The sequence below is a fragment of the Petromyzon marinus genome, chromosome 66, assembly GCF_048934315.1.
Source record: "Petromyzon marinus isolate PM22_M1 ecotype Great Lakes invasive population chromosome 66, UKy_Petmar_22M1.pri1.0, whole genome shotgun sequence".
In the NCBI taxonomy this organism is placed as follows: domain Eukaryota; kingdom Metazoa; phylum Chordata; class Hyperoartia; order Petromyzontiformes; family Petromyzontidae; genus Petromyzon; species Petromyzon marinus.
Window position 1 is genome coordinate 7,788,515 of NC_133732.1, and position 22,724 is coordinate 7,811,238.

At 53.8% G+C, this 22,724-nt stretch overlaps 1 protein-coding gene across 1 annotated transcript; it reads right to left on the minus strand.

The window, feature by feature from the left end:
• Window positions 1–2,056: 2,056 nt before the first annotated feature.
• On the minus strand, window positions 2,057–17,310 carry LOC116956539 (gap junction beta-2 protein-like). Its single transcript, XM_076054622.1, has 4 exons — window positions 17,207–17,310; window positions 10,317–11,489; window positions 9,324–9,585; window positions 2,057–3,552 (listed from the first exon to the last, which is right to left on the minus strand). Exons 2-4 carry the CDS (start codon window positions 10,380–10,382, stop codon window positions 2,996–2,998), a joined length of 885 nt encoding a protein of 294 aa, XP_075910737.1. The 5' UTR covers window positions 10,383–11,489; window positions 17,207–17,310; the 3' UTR covers window positions 2,057–2,995.
• Between the last annotated feature and the right edge of the window lie 5,414 nt (window positions 17,311–22,724).

Sequence of the window (22,724 nt, forward strand, 5' to 3'; positions counted from 1 at the left end):
TCGTATAGGCTTCACAGACTGCTGGGGCAAGTGCTGTTAGCGAGTTGCAGCACCTGTGAAGGCGCTGTGGCACACGACGGGGTGGGTGGCCAGCACCATGCCCGGCCGCCTTCGTCTTCCCCCAGTGGCGACGTTTACTACACACCGCACCGAGTACTTGTTTGAGGCTGAGTCGACCTAGGGGAGGCCCAGGACCGGTTCAGATAATCGTCACTGGTGGTGGTCGTAAGCGGGAATTGATGACGCCTGCTGCTGTATATTTGGAGTTTGCGTGTCTCTCTCATCATCATCATCACGGTGGCTATGAGATGTTAACTACCTCGCCTGGTGTGCATGAGGTCGTGGGTTTTATCCCGACCCTGACGATGCCTGCTGCTGTAGATTTGGAGTCTGCGTGTCTCTCTCATCATCATCACGATGGCTAGGAGATGTTAACTACCTCGCCTGGTGTGCAGGAGGTCGTGGGTTTGATCCCGACCCTGACAATGCCTGCTGCTGTATATTTGGAGTCTGCGTCTCTCTCTCATCATCATCATCATCACGGTGGCTAGGAGATGTTAACTACCTCGCCTGGTGTGCAGGAGGTCGTGGGCTTGATCCCCACCCTGACGATGCCTGCTGCTGTATATTTGGAGTCTGCGTCTCTCTCCCATCATCATCATCACGGTGGCTAGGAGATGTTAACTACCTCGCCTGGTGTACAGGAGGTCGTGGGTGCGATCCCGACCCTGTCGATGCCTGCTGCTGCTGCTGTATATTTGGAGTCTGCGTCTCTTTCTCTCTCCCCGTGGTCGCGTGGATTTGTCTCCGGCTCCTCCACGTTTTGTTCCTTCCACGTTTAGAATCAATGTCACCGCGCGTTCAGAGTGATTTGGCTGCTGCTGTTCATATCCACACGATGACGACGATGACGACGATGATGACGATGATGATGAGCCCACTCCCGTTGAGCTGCCATCATTCGTGACAGTGAGGCTCGCTTCTGAACAAGAGCTACACGCCAGCTCAGCGGGGCCTTGCCTGGTAACAATAAAACGTAGTTTACTTTGGTTATGAGAATAGGTTTGTGCCTTTTTGGCCATACCAAAAACAAGAATGGTGTCAAAATGTTCAAATACCCCAAATTGAAACCTTTTGCAAAGAATCGCGTCACTGCATCTAACCACGTAGATACCTGCAGTGAACATGCAAAACAATAAAAACCATGCTCTGGTAGTATACGATGAGGCATTGTCTTTGAAACCGAGAGACGGCTTTCTTTAGAGCCTCCTCTCAAACGGCGTTAGACCAGTGGGCAACGCCAAAAGTGCGAACAGCACCAGGACAATGCCACTCTCAGGACATTGAGAGCTCGGGTTGAGCAGCTACATCGTTATTGCCATGAAGCAGGGGTGGGGAACGTCCGAGGCCCGCGGGCTGTATGAGGCACCGCGGAATCATTTGGGTCTCTGGCCCTGCCAAGGCAAACGCAGGCGGGACTCCAAATTCAATAAATCTAGGAGAGCAAACTTGGAAAATCAGTTGAGAGTAGCAAAAACATCATCAATAGCCAGCTAACATCATCAAAACCAGCTAACATCGTCAATAGCCAGCTAACATCATCAACACCAGCTAACATCATCAATACCAGCTAACATCGTCAATACCAGCTAACATCACCACCACACGCGTCTCGCCAAAGAGAAGCAGTTCCAGCCCATCGCATTAGGGGCGAGTCAATTAAACGTTTGACCAAATATAAACGGGCTAATTTTTTAAGTTTATAATTTTGTGTGGCCCGCGAATGATGTTGCATAAATATCCAAATGGCCCTTGGCAGAAAAAAAGTTTCCACGCCCCTGCGATAAAGGGTGAAACATATTCTCATACGTTGACACTGCGAGAGACCTGCAATGCAACACTGCAACCCCGTTGTGCGGCCAAGGTGATTGAACATTTGTCGATTAATCGACGGACGGTTTGTGATCGACTTCTTTTCTGGCCGTGGCCCATTACTAAATGGTGGCCACTCCAATGAACGCCCTGCACCCTCCTCTACGCCCCACCCCCCCCCCCCCCCACAAAAGTTCCACGCATCAACCACCCGTCCAGCGGCACACGTGCCGGAACCTGAACAGGCAGGAGGCGGGGGCCCATTCTGGCAAGGGGTTGGGGCCTCAGGAGCTAAAGGGGGGTGGGGCCTACAGAGTGAGGGGTGGGGCCTACAGAGGAAGGGGTGGGGCCTACAGAGGGAGTGGTGGGGCCTACAGAGGAAGGGGTGGGGCCTACAATGGAAGGGGTGGGGCCTACAGAGGGAGGGGTGGGGCCTACAGAGGGAGGGGTGGGACCTACAATGGAAGGGGTGGGGGATACAGAAGAAGGGTTGGGACCTACAATAGAAGGGGTGGGGCCTACAGATGAAGGGGTGGGGCCTACAATGGGAGGGGTGGGGCCTACAGATGAAGAGGAGGGGCCTACAGAGGATGAGTTCGGGCCAACGCGGCGATACCGACCACAAAAGTTTGAATCGAGGGTAAAAAGTTCTCCGAGTTTCTCGAGTGCCTCCTCATTGTCGCTCCCCAGGGCCAGGCCGGGCCGTCCTTGCTCGGGGTCCATAGCCGGACCACCCCCCCACCCCCCCCCCACCCCCCCGTTGTGTCCAGTGACTCTGCCCCTGCGGTGTCGTGCAAGCCGCTGGCGACTTTGGGCGGCTCAGCATGGGCCCGGGGGGCTCCGGCGGTCCTCACATCGGGAGCAGTGAGCGGGGAGGGCGACGGGGCAGGAGAGAACCGTTGTGTGTGTGTGTGTGTGGGACCACCACCACCACCATCATGGTCAGAATGACCGCTTACGGAGGGGAGTGAACCCCTGGGGTGGGGCCCAACTGGACACTGAGCGGCACGGGGGGGGGGGGGGGGAGGGGGCCCTCTACCCCACGCGCGCTCGGGGCCTACGCCCCAAGGCTTCTCAGTCTCAGCGTCCGCGTGCGGCGCGACCGACGAGCCGGACGCCGCTCTCAGATGGCGGTCTCCTCCGGCGGGAGGCCCTCGTCTTCCTCCTCGTCGTCCTGCCCGCCGCAGCCGCCGTTGCCGCCGCCTCCTCCGCCGCCCGTGGCTCCGGCAAAGCCGCAGTTCCCCGCTCCGCCGTCGCCTCCGCCGCCGCCGCCGCCGCCGGCGGCGTCCTTCCCTCCCGCCTTGCGGCCCTTCCCGGCCGCCCGCTTGGAGCGAGGCCTCAGCACGGGCAGGAGGCCCTCGCCGCGCTCGCACCTCTTGACGGCCCGCACGAGGCCGTGCTTCGTGGTGAGGTAGAAGATCTCGGCGACGCTCAGCAGCAGGCACACGATGGAGGCGCCCAGCATGAAGTAGGTGAAGACGTTCTTCTCGGTGGGGCGCGTCACGAAGCAGTCCACCGTGTTGGGGCACGGCGAGGCGCTGCACTTGACGAGGCGGGGCAGCGAGAAGCCGCCGAACATGAAGTAGAAGATTGACATGAAGCCCAGCTCGAAGCCCACGCGGAAGGCCAGGCTCACCAGGTACGTCCAGAAGAGGCCCCCGTGGAGCTTCTCCTCGCGGCCTGGGTGGCGGGGAGGCGGGGGGGGAGAGGAGGCGGAGGTGGGGGTGTGAGTCTACGTACGTGCGTGTATGTATGTATGTATGTGCGTGTGTATTTTTTCTTTTTTTTTTAGGCGTGGTTTAGTGATACATTTTTGAAGGTGGAGGGGTTACCAGCCCCTCGCGCCCATCCAGAGCCCCCGTTTAGCCCCTGTGGTGATCACAGACGCCATGAGGGGAGGAGCCAATCGGAATTGGCCCTCCCCCCACAGCACTGTCCACGACAGAGTTGCCCGTCCGGCACCGCGAGGAGGTAGGGGGTTGTTTTGCTGGACTAAGAACTACATCTCTGCTTTATTGACCTGGTCAAGGCCTATGATTCCATCAGTAGGCCTGGGCTCTGGGTTGTTCTTCGTGCTTTTGGAGTCCCTGACCCTCTGCTCATGATCATTAAGGACCTTCATGATGGTGAGCGGGGCCGGGTAAAACTACGTGGCCGGGAGTCAGAGCCATTCCCTGTACACCTTGGGGTGCGACAGGGATGTCCTCTGGCTCCCACATTATTTAACATCTATTTTGACCACGTAGTTTGTGAAGCCTTCAATAGCTGTACCGGGGGAATCTCCATGTGGTACAGATATAATGGGAGGCTGATAAATGCCTGGGTGCGGTCAAGGGATGGCTCCCTATTGCTCAACCACGTTATGCATGCCGATGATTTGGTAATAGCTGATTTGGTAATAGGAGGAATTGGAGACGCGTTTGCTGAGCGTGCCACTAAGAGATGGGGCCTTACCATCAAGCCCCACCAAATCTAAGCACCTGCCTGGGTTTTTTGTACCATCAGACACTCCACCCTCACAACTCCCAATCGGTGATGGGGCAGTTGTGGAGAGAGTGGAGAGTTTCCCATACCTGGGCAGTGTGCTTATGACTGGCTCCAGTTTAACAGCAGAAGTCTCACTCCGAATCAGTCGAGTGGCAATATCTTTTCATCGGTTGTGTAACGCTGTGTGGAAGCTACCTGGTCTGTCGCTCTGTACTAAGCTTCAGGTCTTCTCGGCCATGGTCATTCCCTCCCTTTTCTACGCTTGCGAAACGTGGACCCCCCTAATGGAACATCTTCGCCGGTTATAAACATTTAGGCTGGCCTGCCTACGATCCATCCTGGGTTTAACAAGGCTGGATTGTGTGAGGAGCTCACAAATCCTTGAAAGATCTGGGCAAGGTCCCATCGGTGAGCTCCTCCGGCAGGCAAGGCTGCGTTGGCTGGGTCATGTAGCCCGCATACCCAGCCACCGCATGCCGAAACAGCTTTTGTTGGGCCGGATTGAGAGGGCTAAACGGGTGCGGCACGGGCTAGAGAAGAGATGGAGTGATGTGGTACAGAAGGACGTGGAGCTGAGTGGACTTGCCGATGACTGGTACCAGCGGTGTAAAGATCGGCCTCTGTGGAGGAGGCTCGTGAAGGACATTACTGGACAGTTGGAGGTAGTCGCCCTCCAACAACAACGGAGGGCGGAGGAGTGACACTCACAACAACGAGCGGAGCGCCGAGTGGCTAAAGCACAGCAGGTTAGTACAGTAGGGGGCACAGGTGATGCATCAGCCAGCCATCTCAGTCATCTTAGTCAGTCGACCCGTGGCACCTGGGTCTGCCCCGTGACCTCCTGCCAGCGGGTGTTCGACACTTCACGCGGCCTCAAGGTGCACATGGCCTGGCAGAAGCGTCGTCGTGACGTCACCGCCACTTAGTGGCGAATGGCGGTTGTTGTTGTTGTTGCGTGCGTGTTTGTGTGTGTTGAGCTTCTTTTGAACTGTACAGAGCCAGCCACACTAATCGGAGGTGCGGGGGAAGGACAACACACTCTGGTTCTCTGTGTGAGTATATGGTTCTCTGTGTGAGTCTATGGGTATCCGGGTCAGTCTACGTGTCTCTGTCTGAGTCTATCGGTCTCCGTGCGAGTCTATGGGTCTTCGTGCGAGTCTATGGGTCTCTGTGTGAGCCTATGGGTCTCCATGTGAGTCTATGGGTCCCCACGTAAGTCTATGGATCTCCGTGTTAGCCTATGGGTCTCTGTGTGAGTCTATGGGTCTCCATGTGAGTCTTTGGTTTTCCACGTGAGTCTATGGGTCTCTGTGTGAGTCTATGGGTCTCTGTGTAAGTCTATGGCTCTCCGCGTGAGTCTATGGGTCTCTGTGTAAGTCTATGGCTCTCCATGTAAGTCTATGGCTCTCCACGTGAGTCTATGGGTCTCCACGTGAGTCTATGGCCCTCCACGTGAGTCTATGGGTCTCCACGTGAGTCTATGGCTCTCCGCGTGAGTCTATGGGTCTCTGAGTGAGTCTATGGGTCTCTGTGTAAGTCTATGGGTCTCTGTGTGAGTCTATGGGTCTCTGTGTAAGTCTATGGGTCTCTGAGTGAGTCTATGGGTCTCTATGTGAGTCTATGGGTCTCTGTGTGAGTCTATGGGTCTCTGTGTGAGTCTATGGTTCTTCACATGAGTCTATGGCTCTCTGTGTAAGTCTATGGGTCTCTGAGTGAGTCTATGGGTCTCTGTGTGAATCTATGGCTCTCTGTGTGAGTCTATGGGTCTCTGAGTGAGTCTATGGGTCTCTGTGTGTGAGTCTATGGGTCTCTGTGTGAGTCTATGGGTCTCTGTGTGAGTCTATGGGTCTCTGTTTGAGTCTATGGGACTCTGTGTGAGTCTATGGGTCTCTCTGTGAGTCTATGTCTCTCCACGTGAGTCCATGGGTCTCTGTGTGAGTCTATGGGTCTCTGTGTGAGTCTATGGGTCTCTGTGTGAGTCTATGTCTCTCCACGTGAGTCTATGGCTCTCCACGTGAGTCTATGGCTCTGCGCGTGAGTCTATGGCTCTGCACGTGAGTCTATGGCTCTTCACATGAGTCTATGGCTCTCTGTGTAAGTCTATGGGTCTCTGTGTGAGTCTATGGGTCTCTGTGTAAGTCTATGGGTCTCTGTGTAAGTCTATGGGTCTCTGTTTGAGTCTATGGGTCTCTGTGTGAGTCTATGGGTCTCTGTTTGAGTCTATGGGTCTCTGTGTGAGTCTATGGGTCTCTCTGTGAGTCTATGTCTCTCCACGTGAGTCTATGGGTCTCTGTGTGAGTCTATGGGTCTCTGTGTGAGTCTATGGGTCTCTGTGTGAGTCTATGTCTCTCCACGTGAGTCTATGGCTCTCCATGTGAGTCTATGGCACTCCGCGTGAGTCTATGGCTCTCCACGTGAGTCTATGGCTCTTCACATGAGTCTATGGCTCTCTGTGTAAGTCTATGGGTCTCTGTGTGAGTCTATGGGTCTCTGTGTAAGTCTATGGGTCTCTGTGTAAGTCTATGGGTCTCTGTTTGAGTCTATGGGTCTCTGTGTGAGTCTATGGGTCTCTGTGTGAGTCTATGTCTCTCCACGTGAGTCTATGGGTCTCTGTGTGAGTCTATGGGTCTCTGTGTGAGTCTATGTCTCTCCACGTGAGTCTATGGCTCTCCGCGTGAGTCTATGGGTCTCTGAGTGAGTCTATGGGTCTCTGTGTAAGTCTATGGGTCTCTGTGTGAGTCTATGGGTCTCTGTGTAAGTCTATGGGTCTCTGAGTGAGTCTATGGGTCTCTATGTGAGTCTATGGGTCTCTGTGTGAGTCTATGGGTCTCTGTGTGAGTCTATGGTTCTTCACATGAGTCTATGGCTCTCTGTGTAAGTCTATGGGTCTCTGAGTGAGTCTATGGGTCTCTGTGTGAATCTATGGCTCTCTGTGTGAGTCTATGGGTCTCTGAGTGAGTCTATGGGTCTCTGTGTGTGAGTCTATGGGTCTCTGTGTGAGTCTATGGGTCTCTGTGTGAGTCTATGGGTCTCTGTTTGAGTCTATGGGACTCTGTGTGAGTCTATGGGTCTCTCTGTGAGTCTATGTCTCTCCACGTGAGTCCATGGGTCTCTGTGTGAGTCTATGGGTCTCTGTGTGAGTCTATGGGTCTCTGTGTGAGTCTATGTCTCTCCACGTGAGTCTATGGCTCTCCACGTGAGTCTATGGCTCTGCGCGTGAGTCTATGGCTCTGCACGTGAGTCTATGGCTCTTCACATGAGTCTATGGCTCTCTGTGTAAGTCTATGGGTCTCTGTGTGAGTCTATGGGTCTCTGTGTAAGTCTATGGGTCTCTGTGTAAGTCTATGGGTCTCTGTTTGAGTCTATGGGTCTCTGTGTGAGTCTATGGGTCTCTGTTTGAGTCTATGGGTCTCTGTGTGAGTCTATGGGTCTCTCTGTGAGTCTATGTCTCTCCACGTGAGTCTATGGGTCTCTGTGTGAGTCTATGGGTCTCTGTGTGAGTCTATGGGTCTCTGTGTGAGTCTATGTCTCTCCACGTGAGTCTATGGCTCTCCATGTGAGTCTATGGCACTCCGCGTGAGTCTATGGCTCTCCACGTGAGTCTATGGCTCTTCACATGAGTCTATGGCTCTCTGTGTAAGTCTATGGGTCTCTGTGTGAGTCTATGGGTCTCTGTGTAAGTCTATGGGTCTCTGTGTAAGTCTATGGGTCTCTGTTTGAGTCTATGGGTCTCTGTGTGAGTCTATGGGTCTCTGTGTGAGTCTATGTCTCTCCACGTGAGTCTATGGGTCTCTGTGTGAGTCTATGGGTCTCTGTGTGAGTCTATGTCTCTCCACGTGAGTCTATGGGTCTCTGTGTGAGTCTATGGGTCTTTGTGTGAGTCTATGGCTCTCCGCGTGAGTCTATGGGTCTCTATGTAAGTCTATGGGTCTCTGTGTGAGTCTATGGGTCTCTGAGTGAGTCTGTCTCTCCACGTGAGTCTATGGCTCTCCACGTGAGTCTATGGCACTCCGCGTGAGTCTATGGCTCTCCACATGAGTCTATGGGTCTCTGTGTGAGTCTATGGGTCTCTGTGTGAGTCTATGGCTCTCTGTGTGAGTCTATGGGTCTCTGTGTGAGTCTATGGGTCTCTGTGTGAGTCTATGTCTCTCCACGTGAGTCTATGGGTCTCTGTGTGAGTCTATGGGTCTCTGTGTGAGTCTATGGGTCTCTGTGTGAGTCTATGGGTCTCTGTGTGAGTCTATGTCTCTCCACGTGAGTCTATGGGTCTCTGTGTGAGTCTATGGGTCTCTGTGTGAGTCTATGGGTCTCTGTGTGAGTCTATGGGTCTCTGTGTAAGTCTATGGGTCTCTGTGTAAGTCTATGGGTCTCTGTTTGAGTCTATGGGTCTCTGTGTGAGTCTATGGGTCTCTGTGTGAGTCTATGTCTCTCCACGTGAGTCTATGGGTCTCTGTGTGAGTCTATGGGTCTCTGTGTGAGTCTATGTCTCTCCACGTGAGTCTATGGGTCTCTGTGTGAGTCTATGGGTCTTTGTGTGAGTCTATGGCTCTCCGCGTGAGTCTATGGGTCTCTATGTAAGTCTATGGGTCTCTGTGTGAGTCTATGGGTCTCTGAGTGAGTCTGTCTCTCCACGTGAGTCTATGGCTCTCCACGTGAGTCTATGGCTCTCCGCGTGAGTCTATGGGTCTCTGAGTGAGTCTATGGCTCTCCGCGTGAGTCTATGGGTCTCTGAGTGAGTCTGTAGGCCTCTGTGTGAGTCTATGGCTCTCCGCGTGAGTCTATGGCTCTCTGTGTGGGTCTATGGCTCTCCACGTGAGTCTATGGGTCTCCGTGCGTCTCTCCGTGTGCGTCCCCCGAGTCTCCGCGTGAGCCATGACAACCGACGGGCGGGATCCAGTCCTCTCCTCATCTCTAGATCCTCGCCCCCCCCCACCCCCACCCCTCCCCCCCCCCAACTCGCTGACCCTTCTCGAAGCGGTCCTTCTGCGAGCGGAACTTGCGGTGCCACACGTGCATGGCGACGAGGAGGGCCGGCGTCGACACGAAGATCATCTGCAGCGACCAGAGACGGATCTGCGACACGGGGAAGAAGTGGTCGTAGCAGACGTTCTTGCAGCCCGGCTGGTCCGTGTTGCACACGAACTCCGACTGCTCATCGCCCCACACCGTCTCGGCCGCCACCACGATGATGAGCATCCGGAAGATGAAGACCACGGACAGCCACACCTGTGGCGGGCGGGGGGGGGAGGGAGTGGAGGGAGGAGGAGGGAGGAGGGGGAGGAGAGGGAATGGGGAGGGAGGTTCAGATCATCGTCACTGGCGCTGATCATCGCCACCACTACCATCGCCACCGTTACCATCGCCTCCGTTACCATCGCCACCGTTACCATCGCCACCGTTACCATCGCCACCGTTACCATCGCCACCGTTACCATCGCCACCACTACCATCACCACCGTTACCATGGCCACCGTTACCATCGCCACCGTTACCATGGCCACCGTTACCATGGCCATGGTTACCATCGCTACCGTTACCATCGCCATCGTTACCATCGCTACCGTTACCATCGCCATCGTTACCATCACCACCGTTACCATCGCTACCGTTACCATCGCTACCATTACCATCGCCACCATTACCATGGTCACCGTTACCATCGCCACCATTACCATCACCACCGTTACCATGGCCACCGTTACCATGATCACCGTTACCATCGCCACCGTTGCCATCGCCACCGTTACCATCGCCACCATTACCATCGCCACCGTTACCATCGCCACCGTTACCATCACCACCGTTACCATGGCCACCGTTGCCATCGCCACCGTTACCATCGCCACCGTTACCATCGCCACCGTTACCATCGCCACCGTTACCATGGCCACCGTTACCATGGCCACCGTTACCATCACCACCGTTACCATGGCCACCGCGCGTGTTCTCCAGGTTACCTTCCCCGCTGCAGTGGAGTACTGACTCACGCCGTGCAGGATCGTCTGGAAAGCGCCCCAGTTCATGGTGCACTGCAATTGGGGGCAGCGTGGAGGGGGGCGGGGGGGCTCGCTGGGCTGTACTGGACTATACTGGACTGGACTAGTCTATACTGGACTGGACTGTTCTATACTGGACTGGACTATTCTACACTGGACTGGAGTGGTCTATACTGGACTATACTGGACTGGAGTGACCTATACTGCACTGGAGTGGTCTATACTGGACTATACTGGACTGGAGTGGTCTATACTGGACTGGATTGATCTATACTGGACTGGACTGGTCTATACTACACTGGACTGGTCCATACTGGACTGGAGTGGTCTATACTGGAGTGGACTATACTGGACTAGAGTGGTCTATACTGGACTGGAGTGGTCTATACTGGACTGGAGTGGTCTATACTGGACTGGAGTGGTCTATACTGGACGGGTGTGGTCTATACTGGTCTATACTGGACTGGAGTGGTCTATATTGGACTGGAGTGGACTATACTGGACTGGAGTGGTCTATACTGGACTGGACTATACTGGACTGGAGTGGTCTATACTGGACTGGACTATACTGGACTGGAGTGGTCTATACTGGACTGGAGTAGTCTATACTGGACTGGAGTGGACTATACTGGACTGGAGTGGTCTATACTGGACTGGAGTGGACTATACTGGACTGGAGTGGTATATACTGGACTGGTCTATACTGGACTGGAGTGGTCTATACTGGACTGGAGTGGTCTATACTGGACTAGAGTGGTCTATACTGAACTGGTCTATACTGGACTTGGCTGTACTGGAGTAGTCTATACTGGACTGGTCTATACTGGACTGGTCTATACTGGACTGGGCTGGACTGGGCCGCTTTGGACTGGAGTAGACTGGACTGGTCTGGATTGGAGTAGACTGACTGGTCTGGACTGGAGTAGACTGGACTGGTCTGGAAGGACTATACTGGTCTGGACTGGACTATACTGGTCTGGACTGGACTATACTGGACTATACTGGTCTGGACTGGACTCTACTGGTCTGGACTGGACTATACTGGTCTGGACTGGACTATACTGGACTATACTGGTCTGGACTGGACTATACTGGACTGGCCCTCTCGTCCCTCGCTGCTGTGCTTGACCGCGTCTGGAAGGGAAATTGGAAGAAAAAAATTATTGAGCGAGAGAAGTTGGAGTCGTTAATGCGATGAGGGTCGACTCAGAGAGAGAGAGAGTCGTTATCAACTCACGTGACACTCATCACGTGACACTCACCACTCACCACATCCATCAACTCACCAGACACTCACCACGTGACACTCACCACTCACCCCATCCATCAACCCACGTGACACTCACCACGTGACACTAACCACTGATTCTGCATAATCATTCCTCTGAGTTTGCTGGTTTAACCGCCCTCGTTTCAAGCAGATCCTGGGACTGCGGCTGCTGATGATGCTGCTGATGCTGATGATGATGCTGATGATGATGCTGCTGCTGATAATGCTGCTGATGATGCTGCTGATGATGCTGCTGATGATGCTGTTGATGATGCTGCTGCTGCTGATGATGATGATGAGACACTCAATGTCGCGTGGGGTGTCCAACTCACCACCCACTCTGTCCCTCGACTGCATGTCTCTCTCTCTCTCTTTGAACTTTGAAGCCTTGGGGCCCTTTGCTGAAACGTCGCCCGTTATATGTATTCCCTGTTAAGGCCACACGTGTAGCCTGCACTGTCGGGGCAAGTGCTGTCAGCGAGCACCTATGAAGGCTGGAACGGAATGGGTGGCCAGCACCACGCCCGACCGCCTTTGTCTCGATGTTTACTACACACCGCACCAGATACCCATTTGAGGCTGAGTCGACCTAGGGGAGGCGCAGGACCGGTACAGATATGTGTCACTGGCGGTGTTGGCCGTGAGCGGGAATCGAACTTGGGTCACTGGGTTCATAGCGCAGCGTAGCGCTGAACGACACACCCACACACTTACACCCCCACACACACACAGACACACACCCACACACTTACACCCCCACACAGACACACACACACACCCACACACACCCACACACACCCACACACACCCCCCCACACACACAGACACACACAGACACACACAGACACACACAGACACATACAGACACACCCCCACACACTCACACCCCCACACACTCACACACTCACACCCCCACACACAGACACACAGACACACCCTCACAGACACACCCTCACAGACAAAGACAAAGATCCCCCATATAGCCTTAAAAGACTGTAGGGGCAAGTGCTGTTAGCGAGCACCTATGAAGGCCGGAACGGTACACGAGGGGGTGGGTGGCCAGCACCACGCCCGACCGCCTTTGTCTCCCTAGTGGCAATGTTTACACACCGCACCAGGTACTCATTAAGAGGCTGAGTCGACCTAGGGGAGGCCCGGTTCAGATAATCGTCACTGGTGTTGGCCATGAGCGGGAATCGAACCCTGGTCGCCAGGTTCATAGTGCAGCGCGCTAACCGCTACACTATCGCTCCCCACAACACAGACACACACACCCACACACTCACACACCCACACAGACACACACCCACACAAACACACACACCCACACACACAGACACACACACACCCACACACTCACACAGACACACACCCACAGACACACACACCCATACACACCCTCACACACACACCCTCACACACACACACCCACACACACACACCCACACACACACACAGAAACACACTCACAGACACGCACACACACACAGACACACACCCACAGACACACAGACACACAAACCCACACACACACCCACACACATCCTCACACATACACACCTACACATGCACAGGCACACGATGCTGTCGCTGTTATTATTGTTATTGACACGGACCGTGTTGATTTGCTATCGTTGACAGTGTTTGTGTGCCACTGCTTACGCAGCAGCGCCACCACCGGGCCACTAAAATAAAAAAAAATTGCTATAGAGACCCACAGAGACCCACAGAGACCCATAGAAACCGATAGAGACCCACAGAGACCCATAGAGACCCACAGAGACCCATAGAGACCCACAAAGACCCACAGAGACCCATAGAAACCCACAGAGACCCACAGAGACCCATAGAAACCCATAGAGACCCACAGAGACCCATAGAGACCCACAGAGACCCACAGAGACCCATAGAGACGCACAGAGACCCATAGAAACCCATAGAGACCCACAGAGACCCATAGAACCCCATAGAGACCCACAGAGACCCATAGAAACCCATAGAGACCCACAGAGACCCACAGAGACCCATAGAGACCCACAGAGATCCATAGAAACCCATAGAGATCCATAGAAACCCACAGAGTCCCACAGAGACTCACAGAGACCCACAGAGACCCATAGAAACCCACAAAGACCCACAGATTCCCACAGAAACCCATAGAGACCCACAGAGTCCCACAGAGTCCCACACAGACCCATACTAAAACTAAACGATGTTTCTTGTCACCAGGTGTAAGGCCCTCACCACTGAGCTGCTGTGGAGGAGTGGCTCTGGTTCAGAGGCGAACCTTGCCATCGCAAATGATGGCAGCTCAACCACGTGGACTCATCATCGTCATCGTCGTCGTCATCGTCGTCGTCATCGTCGTCGTCATCGTTGTCATCACGTGGACTCATCGTCATCATCACGTGGACATTACAACAGCAGCCGAAGACTCTGAAAGCGAGACGTTTGATTTTAAATGTTGGAGGGGAAAACCCGGGGGTCCTGGAGACAAATCCACGCGACCACGGGTAGAGAGAGACACGCAGACTCCAAATCTACAGCAGCAGGCATCGTCAGGGTCGGGATCGGACCCACGACCTCCTGCACACCAGGCGAGGTAGTTAACATCTCCACGGCGCCGGTGCCAGGCTAGGTGCACTTTGAGGCTGCCACGTGAAGTGTCGAAGGCTCTCTGGTTGACAGGAGGTCACGGGACAGACCCAGCAGGTGCCACGGGTCGTCTGACTGAGATGACCGCTCGATGCACCACCACCATCAGCTGTACCCCCCTGCTGTGCCAACTCGCTGCGTTTTAGCTGCCTGGCGCTCCGCTCGTTGTTGTGAGCGTCGCTCCACTGCCCTCCGCTGTTTCTGGAGGGCGACTGCCTCCAACTGTCCAGTAGCCTCAACGTGCACCTAGCCTGGCACTGGCCCCAATAGCCTCAAGGTGCACCTAGCCTGGCACTGCCCAGGAGCATCCTGCACGAGCCTCCTCCTCCACAGAGACCGATCTTGGCACCGCTGGTACCGGTCATCGGCAAGTCCACTCAGCTCCACATCCTCCTGTACCACATCACTCCATCTCTTCTCTAGCCCGTGTCACTCACTCACCCACTCATCCACCTACTCACTCACCCACTCACTCACCCATCAGCCCACCTCTTCTCTAACCCGTGCCACTCACTCACCCATCAGCTCACCTTAACCGACTCACTCATCCACCCATCCACCCACTCATCCACCCACCAACCCGCTCACCCACCCACCCGCTCACCCACCCATTCACCCATCAGCTCACCTCTTCACTCACCCACCCACCCACTCACGCACTCAGCTCACCCATCAGCTCCACCTCTTCTCTAACCTGTGCCACTCACCCACCCACCACCTCGTGTGCCGTGCCGGCCTTCATAGGCGCTGCCGCTACTAGCTAGCAGCACTTGCCCTAGAGTCTGTCACAGGCTACACGGGGGATCTTTGTCACGCACATCAAAGACCTCCGTGTAGCCTGTGACAGACTGTTGGGGCAAGTGCTGTTAGCGAGTAGCAGCAGCGCCTGTGAAGGCCGGCACGGCACACGAGGGGGTGGGTGGCCAGCACCACGCCCGGCCGCCTTTGTCTCCCCCAGTAGACCGCTACACTACCGCTCCTCGCACTACACTACACACTACACGTACACACACTACACGTACACTATACACTACACTACACGTACACTACACGTACACACACACACGTACACTACACACTACACTACACACACTACACACACTACACACGACACTACACACACTACACGTACACTACACTACACACACTACACACACTACACACGACACTACACACACTATACACCCCACTACACTACTAACTACACTACACACACTACACTACACGTACACACACACTACACGTACACACGTACACTACGCACTACACTACACACACTACACTACACACTACACTACGCACACTACACTACACACTACACTACGCACACTACACTACACACTACACTACACACACTACACTACACACTACACTACACACACTACACGTACACTACACACACTACACTAGACACACTACACCACACACACTACACTACACTACACACATTACACGTACACACACACTACACTACACACTACACTACACACACTACACGTACACTACACACACTACACTACACACATTACACGTACACACACACGTACACTACACGTACACACACACATATACTACACGTACACTACACTACACACTACACACACACGTACAGCACTACACACACTACACGTACACTACACACACTACACTAGACACACTACACTACACACAGTACACTACACACTACACTACACACACTACACGTACACACACACTACACACACTACATTACACACACTTGCCTACACACGACACTACACACACTACACTACACACTACACTACACACTACACATACACTACACACATTACACTACACACTACACACACTACACACCACACTACACACACTACACACCACACTACACACACTACACTACACACTACACTACACACACTACACACCACACTACACACTACACACACTACACACCACACTACACTACACACCACACTACACACTACACTACACACCACACTACACACTACACTATACACCACACTACACACACTACACACCACACTACACTACACACCACACTACACACACTACACACTACACTACACACCACACTACACACTACACTACGAACCACACTACACACCACACTACACACCACACTACGAACCACACTACACACCACACTACACACCACACTACACACTACACTACACACACTACACTACACTATACACTACACACACTACACTACACACCACACTACACTACACACCACACTACACTACACACACTACACACCACACTACACTACATTACACACTACACTACACACTACACACCACACTACACTACACATCACACACTACACACACTACAATACACACTACACACCACACTACACACTACACTATACACTACACTATACACCACACTACACTACAGACTACACACCACACTACAATACACACTACACTATACACTACACACACTACACACACTACACACCACACTATACACCACACCACACTACACACTACACTACACACTACACTACACACTACACTACACACACTACACACACTACACACCACACTACACACACTACACACCACACTACACACTATACACTACACACCACACTACACACTACACACACTACACACCACACTACACACATTACACTACACACACTACACTACACACACCACACTACACACCACACTACACACTACACACCACACTACACACACTACACACCACACTACACACTACACACCACACTACACTACACACACTACACTCACCACACTACACACACTACACTCACCACACTACACACACTACACACCACACTACACACCACACTACACACTACACTACACACCACACTACACACACTACCCACCACACCACACACACCACACTACACTATACACCAGACACGGCAGTGAAGGAGTAAACTCACAGAACGGCGACTCGCAAGCTCCGCGTCGCCTCCTGCTCCCTCCTCGCGCTCCGCGTCTCTCTCGCGACCTCCACCCCCTCCCCTCCCCTCCTCACTTGCCTCTCCCCTCCTCACTTGCCCCTCTCTTCTCTCTCCCCTTTCCTCTCACTTGCCTCTCCCCTTCTCCACCCCCTCACTTGCCTCTCCCCTCCTCCCTCCTCCCCTCACTTGCCTCTCCCTTCTCTCTCCTCTCCCCCCTCCCCTCCCCTGCCTCTCCCCTTCTCTCTCTCTCTCTCTTTTCTTTTTTACCATCAGAGGCAACAAAACGATGCTCGGTGTAGTCGGTACTTTGCTTCGTTCTTCGTTTTTTGTTTTGTTTCAATGCTTTGCTTTATGCTCTGCTCTCCTCCTTCTTACCCCTTCCCTCTCTCTCTACCCCCTCTCTCTCTCTCTATACCCCCTCTCTCTCTCTCTACCCCCTCTCTCCCTACTCGATGTTCCCCCTGTTTTCTATTTACATATTTTTTTATAACTACGACAAGTGCTGCATCTGCACGCAGCCCTTCTCGCAGTCCTACGGCCTCCGACGGGTAGCTCACAATCTGCACGCACAGAGCTCTCTACCGTCATCTGCCACCGAGCACGCGGCCCTCCTCCAGCGCCCACCGCTCCTTGAAGGCCGGCACGGCGTGGGTCAGCCGCGCACGACGGAACTCCGGCCCACACCCTGGCTCCGACCAGAGCGCGGAAGATGCCCAGGCTGCTGGCCGGACGTTTCCCCTCCAGGGCCACCTTCCTCGCCCTGTATACGGCGAGCTTGGCGTAGCCGAAGAGCACGTTCACCGGCCCCTGAAGATGTTGGGGTCCGTCGCCCTTCGGGTGTCCAAAGATGAGGACCGTCGGGGAGAAGTGGAGGCTGAACCTTAGGAGGATGTTTCTCAGGACCTTGAACAGCGAGTCCAGGCTCTTGCACTCCACGTATTGGTGCGCCACCGTCTCCACTTTACCACACAATCGGCACTCCGGGGACGCGTCGGTGAAGCGCGCCAGGGAGACGTCGGTGGTGACGGTGCCGTGGGCGATGCTCCAGCTGAGGTCGCCGATGCGGTTGTACGTCGGGCTGGAGTAGAGTTGCCTCCAGCGAGGCCTCTCCGGAGAGATGCAGGGCTAGGGCTTTTCTCCAGGCATGGTCCTTGTGGCTCCTCAGGGTGTCCTGTTGGTGAAACCGGACCATGTAGGAGTAGACCACCTTCCTCTTTACATTTTCGAAGGCCACCTCCGGCAGGTCTTCCAGCCGGCACAGGTTGTGATCCGCATCCCCAACGCCGATGGGGGGCGTCCTCCCCGCTGCCGCTGAGAAGGCCCCCTTGGCTTCGGCCAGGATCCGGGCAGCCACCCGGAGCGACTGCAGCCCCCCTGTCTTTGCGGCCATGTCTGCTGGTCCGAGCCACCGGCCTCCGTGTTTCAGGCTCCACCAGATCTCCCATCCTGGTGAGCCGCGCGTTGGCGAGGCGCCTCTCCATGCCGGGGGTGATGGTGGTGGATGGCAGCTTTGTCTGCGGGTTCCTGAGGATCGGTTCGAAGACCAGATCCTTGGCCAATCGTGGCTGGTTCAGCCTCCTGACGGCGAGGGAGCTCCATGTCTGCAGGACCCTCCTGTAGAAAGGTGGCAGCTGTCCCAGTGGGAGGCCTTGCAGGTCCATGTAGAGCTGTTTCAGGAGGAAGGAGGCCGTGACGCTCCAGGTCGGTGCAGGGGCGGCATGCAAGAACTTTTGCGTGGCCTGCAGTCGGAAGGTGGCCAGCTGACTCCGCACACGCACACCAGCCTGTGACCACCCTCGTCCAGTGGCAGGGCCAGGACCACAGCCGTGACTCCGGTGTCCTCCACCCGACCAGAAGAAGTCGGCTTCTGAAGCGCGTTGACGAGGCTCATGGACGTCACCAGCTGGTTCACCGCCAACGTCTTTGTCCTGAAGGTGAGGAACTTGCACAGGCGACTCCAGGTGCCCAGCCGCTCCTTCACCTTCTCCTCCAGCTCGACCCAGTTCCTCTGCGGTGGTTCCTCCTCTGGTCCCAGGAACACCGTCAGGTGGTGCAGCGATGTTGTGCTCCAATTTATGGCTTTTGCCTTCTCGGGACACTCGGTCATGTCCCACGCTCCAACCAGCAGCCCGCTGCACTTTTGCCAGTTCATTTTAGATGAGGAGGCCTTCAAAAAGACCTCCCGGCACTCGTGCAGTAGGGCGACATCATCCAGGGAGTGCAGGATGAGGAGGAGGAGGACGTCGTCGGCGTATGCCGTCAGGACCAACTTGACGCTTGGTTCCCTGAGCACCAGGCCGCTGAGTCTCCGCCTTGTGAAACTCAGGAAAGGCTCTACAGCCAGGGCATGAAGTTGGCCCGACAATGGGCATCCCTGTCTCACTCCTCGGTCGAATTTGACCGGGGGCAGTGAGGGCGCCGTTGAACTTGATCACGCACTCCGCCTTGGTGTAGAGTAGGCGGATCGTTCGGACAAAGGCATCCCCAAAACCAAAGCTCTTGAGGGTTCCCAGCAGGTATTTGTGGTCCACTCTGTCAAAAGCCTTTTCCTGGTCAAGGGCCAGAAACGTGATTGGGATGCCCAACCTCTGGGACACCGCGATGAGGTCCCTGACCAGGAAGATTCCGTCGTGGATGGTTCATCCGGGGGATGGTGTAGGACTGGTCCCCGTTTAGGACTTGTGCAATCACCCCTTTCAGTCGCAGGGAGAGAGCCTTCGTCAATATTTTGTAGTCGGTGTTCAGGAGGGACACCGGACGCCAGTTGTGTAGGCGCCTCAGGTTCTCCGTTCTTGGGAAGCAGAGTGAGCACCGCCCTCCTCCAAGACTGAGGCATCACCCCGGTCACAGAGGCTTCCTCCAGCACCTCTCTGTAGTCCTCCCCGTAGGGATGGCCGTCCAACCCTGGGGATTTATTTGGGGCCAGTCCTCTTACAGCTGCGTCAAGGTCATTCCTGGTGAGCTTTTACTCCAGTAGCTCTTTCCCCGTTTTCCCCCAGGGTGGGTAGACTGCTGCATGCCTCCGCCTGGGCCACTCCCGATGTCTCTTCAGGGGAGAACAGGCTGCCGTAGAAGTATACTCTTTGGTTCTATTGGGTAAAGTCGCATAGGTGAAAATAAAACAACAAAAATTCACGACGTTTCGGCCACAACACAAGCGGCCTTCATCAGGTGAAGGGACGAGACTGTTTGGAGGACAGCGCTGGAGTGGAAGAAGCCACGCTTAGATCACGAGCTTTAAGCTATGTGAGAAGAAAAAGACCAAGCGCCTTGACAAAGGAATTAGCATATAATTTAGCATTGAAATGGCTCATTGAAATAGCTAAGTTAAAGTATACACATCCGCAGAGGTACCCCTTGACAAAGGAATTAGCGCTGGAGTGGAAGAAGCCACGCTTAGATCACGACCTTTAAGCTGTGTGAGAAGAAAAAGACCAAGCGCCTTGACAAAGGAATTAGCATATAATTTAGCATTGAAATGGCTCATTGAAATAGCTAAGTTAAAGTATACACATCCGCAAAGGTACCCCTTGACAAAGGAATTAGCATCGAATTTAGCATTGAAATAGCTGAGTGATTAGCTTGTAACTGGTCACAGAAATAGCTGTGTGAAAGTTAGAGCATATACATTCACCGAGGCACCTAGTACTCATCAAACAGAAGAATTTGGCGAAACACAACCACGCTCAGACATCGGACCTGTGTGCGAGCAAACAAGGTGTTCTGACAAATAAATTAGCATAAAAATTAGCATTTGATTGGTGGATTTTAGGAAAGAGGTGGTGTACGTGCCGGTGGACTTGCAGTTTGGCGCGGGGGGGGGGAGGGAGAGTTTACCTATTGATGGTGTGAAAAGGGGGAATTTATAAGAGGTGCAAAAGTTTGGGGTACCACTACTTGAAAAATATACTGTACCATTGAAATTAGTTTAATGTTTAGTTCGATTTAGAACATCTTTCCAATGGTTGCTTAATTTGAAACCATCCTCTCGGTTGAAATTGTGTCTGTGTTTGTAGATCTGAATTGCTTCATGAACAAATCTCTGATAAAAGCCCGTGGGGTTGCAAAGAACCTTGGTATCGGAGAAAATTATATCGTGATCCCCCACAGCGTTGTAACAGTGATCAGCCACGGCAGAAGAATTCGTTTTGCCGTGTTTCAAATCAGATTTGTGCTCGCGAATTCGGTCAGAGACATGTCGCTTTGTCTCACCGATGTAGCAATCACCGCAGGTACAACTCAATTTGTAAACCCCGGGGTACTGTAAATCAGGAATGACATCCTTCACGGATGGGATCAGATCACGAATTTTGTGTACTGTATTGAACCGGACCTGGATCTTGTGTTTGTTTAGAATTTTGGAAATCTTTTTTAGTAACGCCTGCTATATATGGAAGTGTGATGGTTTTGACTGGAGTATCAAGTGGTTGTTTCTGTATGGAGGGAGAGACAGCTTGGCGGATGGTACGGTCAGAGTAACCATTCCTTTTGAGGGCCAGGTGTACATGTTTTAATTCACTGGTCAGGGTGGTGTTGGTCCGAAATGCAATGAGCCCTATGGTATAAAGTTTTGATGAGAGAATTCTTTTGGGCTGGGTGGTGGTGGGAATCAGGTTTCAAGTAGGAATCTGTGTGGGTGGGTTTCCTGTAGACAGAATGCCCCAATGAGCCATCAGGTCTCCTCTCAAACAGAACATCTAAGAATGGTAGCTTGCCATCTTTCTCCACTTCCATGGTGAATTTGATGGCGGGATGTCTGGAATTGATGTGGTGTAGGAAAAGGTTCAGAGCTGGGAGGCCATGTGGCTAAATGACGAAAGTGTCATCCACATATCTCTTCCACAGGGAAGGTCTGAGGGTGGAAGTCTGGATGTCGTCTGATTCAAATTTCTCCATGAAAATATTGGCTATCACTGGTGATAAGGGGGATCCCATGGGGGTACCCTCATTTTTGTTTGTAGAAGGAGCCATTCCAAGTAAAGTAGGTATTGTTGAGGCAGTGCCTAACCAGTGCAGTGACTTTACCCAATAGAACCAAAGAGTATGGATCCTAGCAGTCACGAAAGCTTTAAATCTAGAATTGCCGTAGAAGTCTCCGATGATGGTCGACTTCTCCCGGAGTTCGTGCGCCAGGACACCGTCGCCATCAAAGAGGCACTCCGTGGATTTGCTCCTCCCGTTCTGCCTCCCGAGGGAGTAGAAAAGCGGGGATCCCGTGTCGAGGTCCGTGATGAGCTTCACCCGGGATCGCACAAACGGCCCCACTCGTCTGCTCCTCCTGTAGCCCCTTGAGACGCTCCCTCTTCTCCTCGTATTCTCGCAGAGGAGCGGGGGTCGCTGTCCTCGGCGAGGCGACCCTCCAAATCGAGGACTCGGGCACCCCACGCCGGTGATGTCCGCGTCCTTCAGTCTGGTGCTCCCCCAGGTGTATTGTTGGCACAGCAGCCCGGTGTGCACTTTGCCCACATCCCACCACTGGGCCAGAGAGTCGAAACCG

Bases quoted from the DNA above. Each gene is read 5' to 3' on its own strand.
- LOC116956539 (XM_076054622.1), bottom strand. From the start codon at position 10,382: ATGAACTGGGGCGCTTTCCAGACGATCCTGCACGGCGTGAGTCAGTAC. The intron at 9,586-10,316 runs GTAACCTGGAGA...CGCCCGCCACAG, and splicing joins ACTCCACTGCAGCGGGGAAG to GTGTGGCTGTCCGTGGTCTT. The intron at 3,553-9,323 runs GTCAGCGAGTTG...CCCGCCACCCAG, and splicing joins GAAGGACCGCTTCGAGAAGG to GCCGCGAGGAGAAGCTCCAC.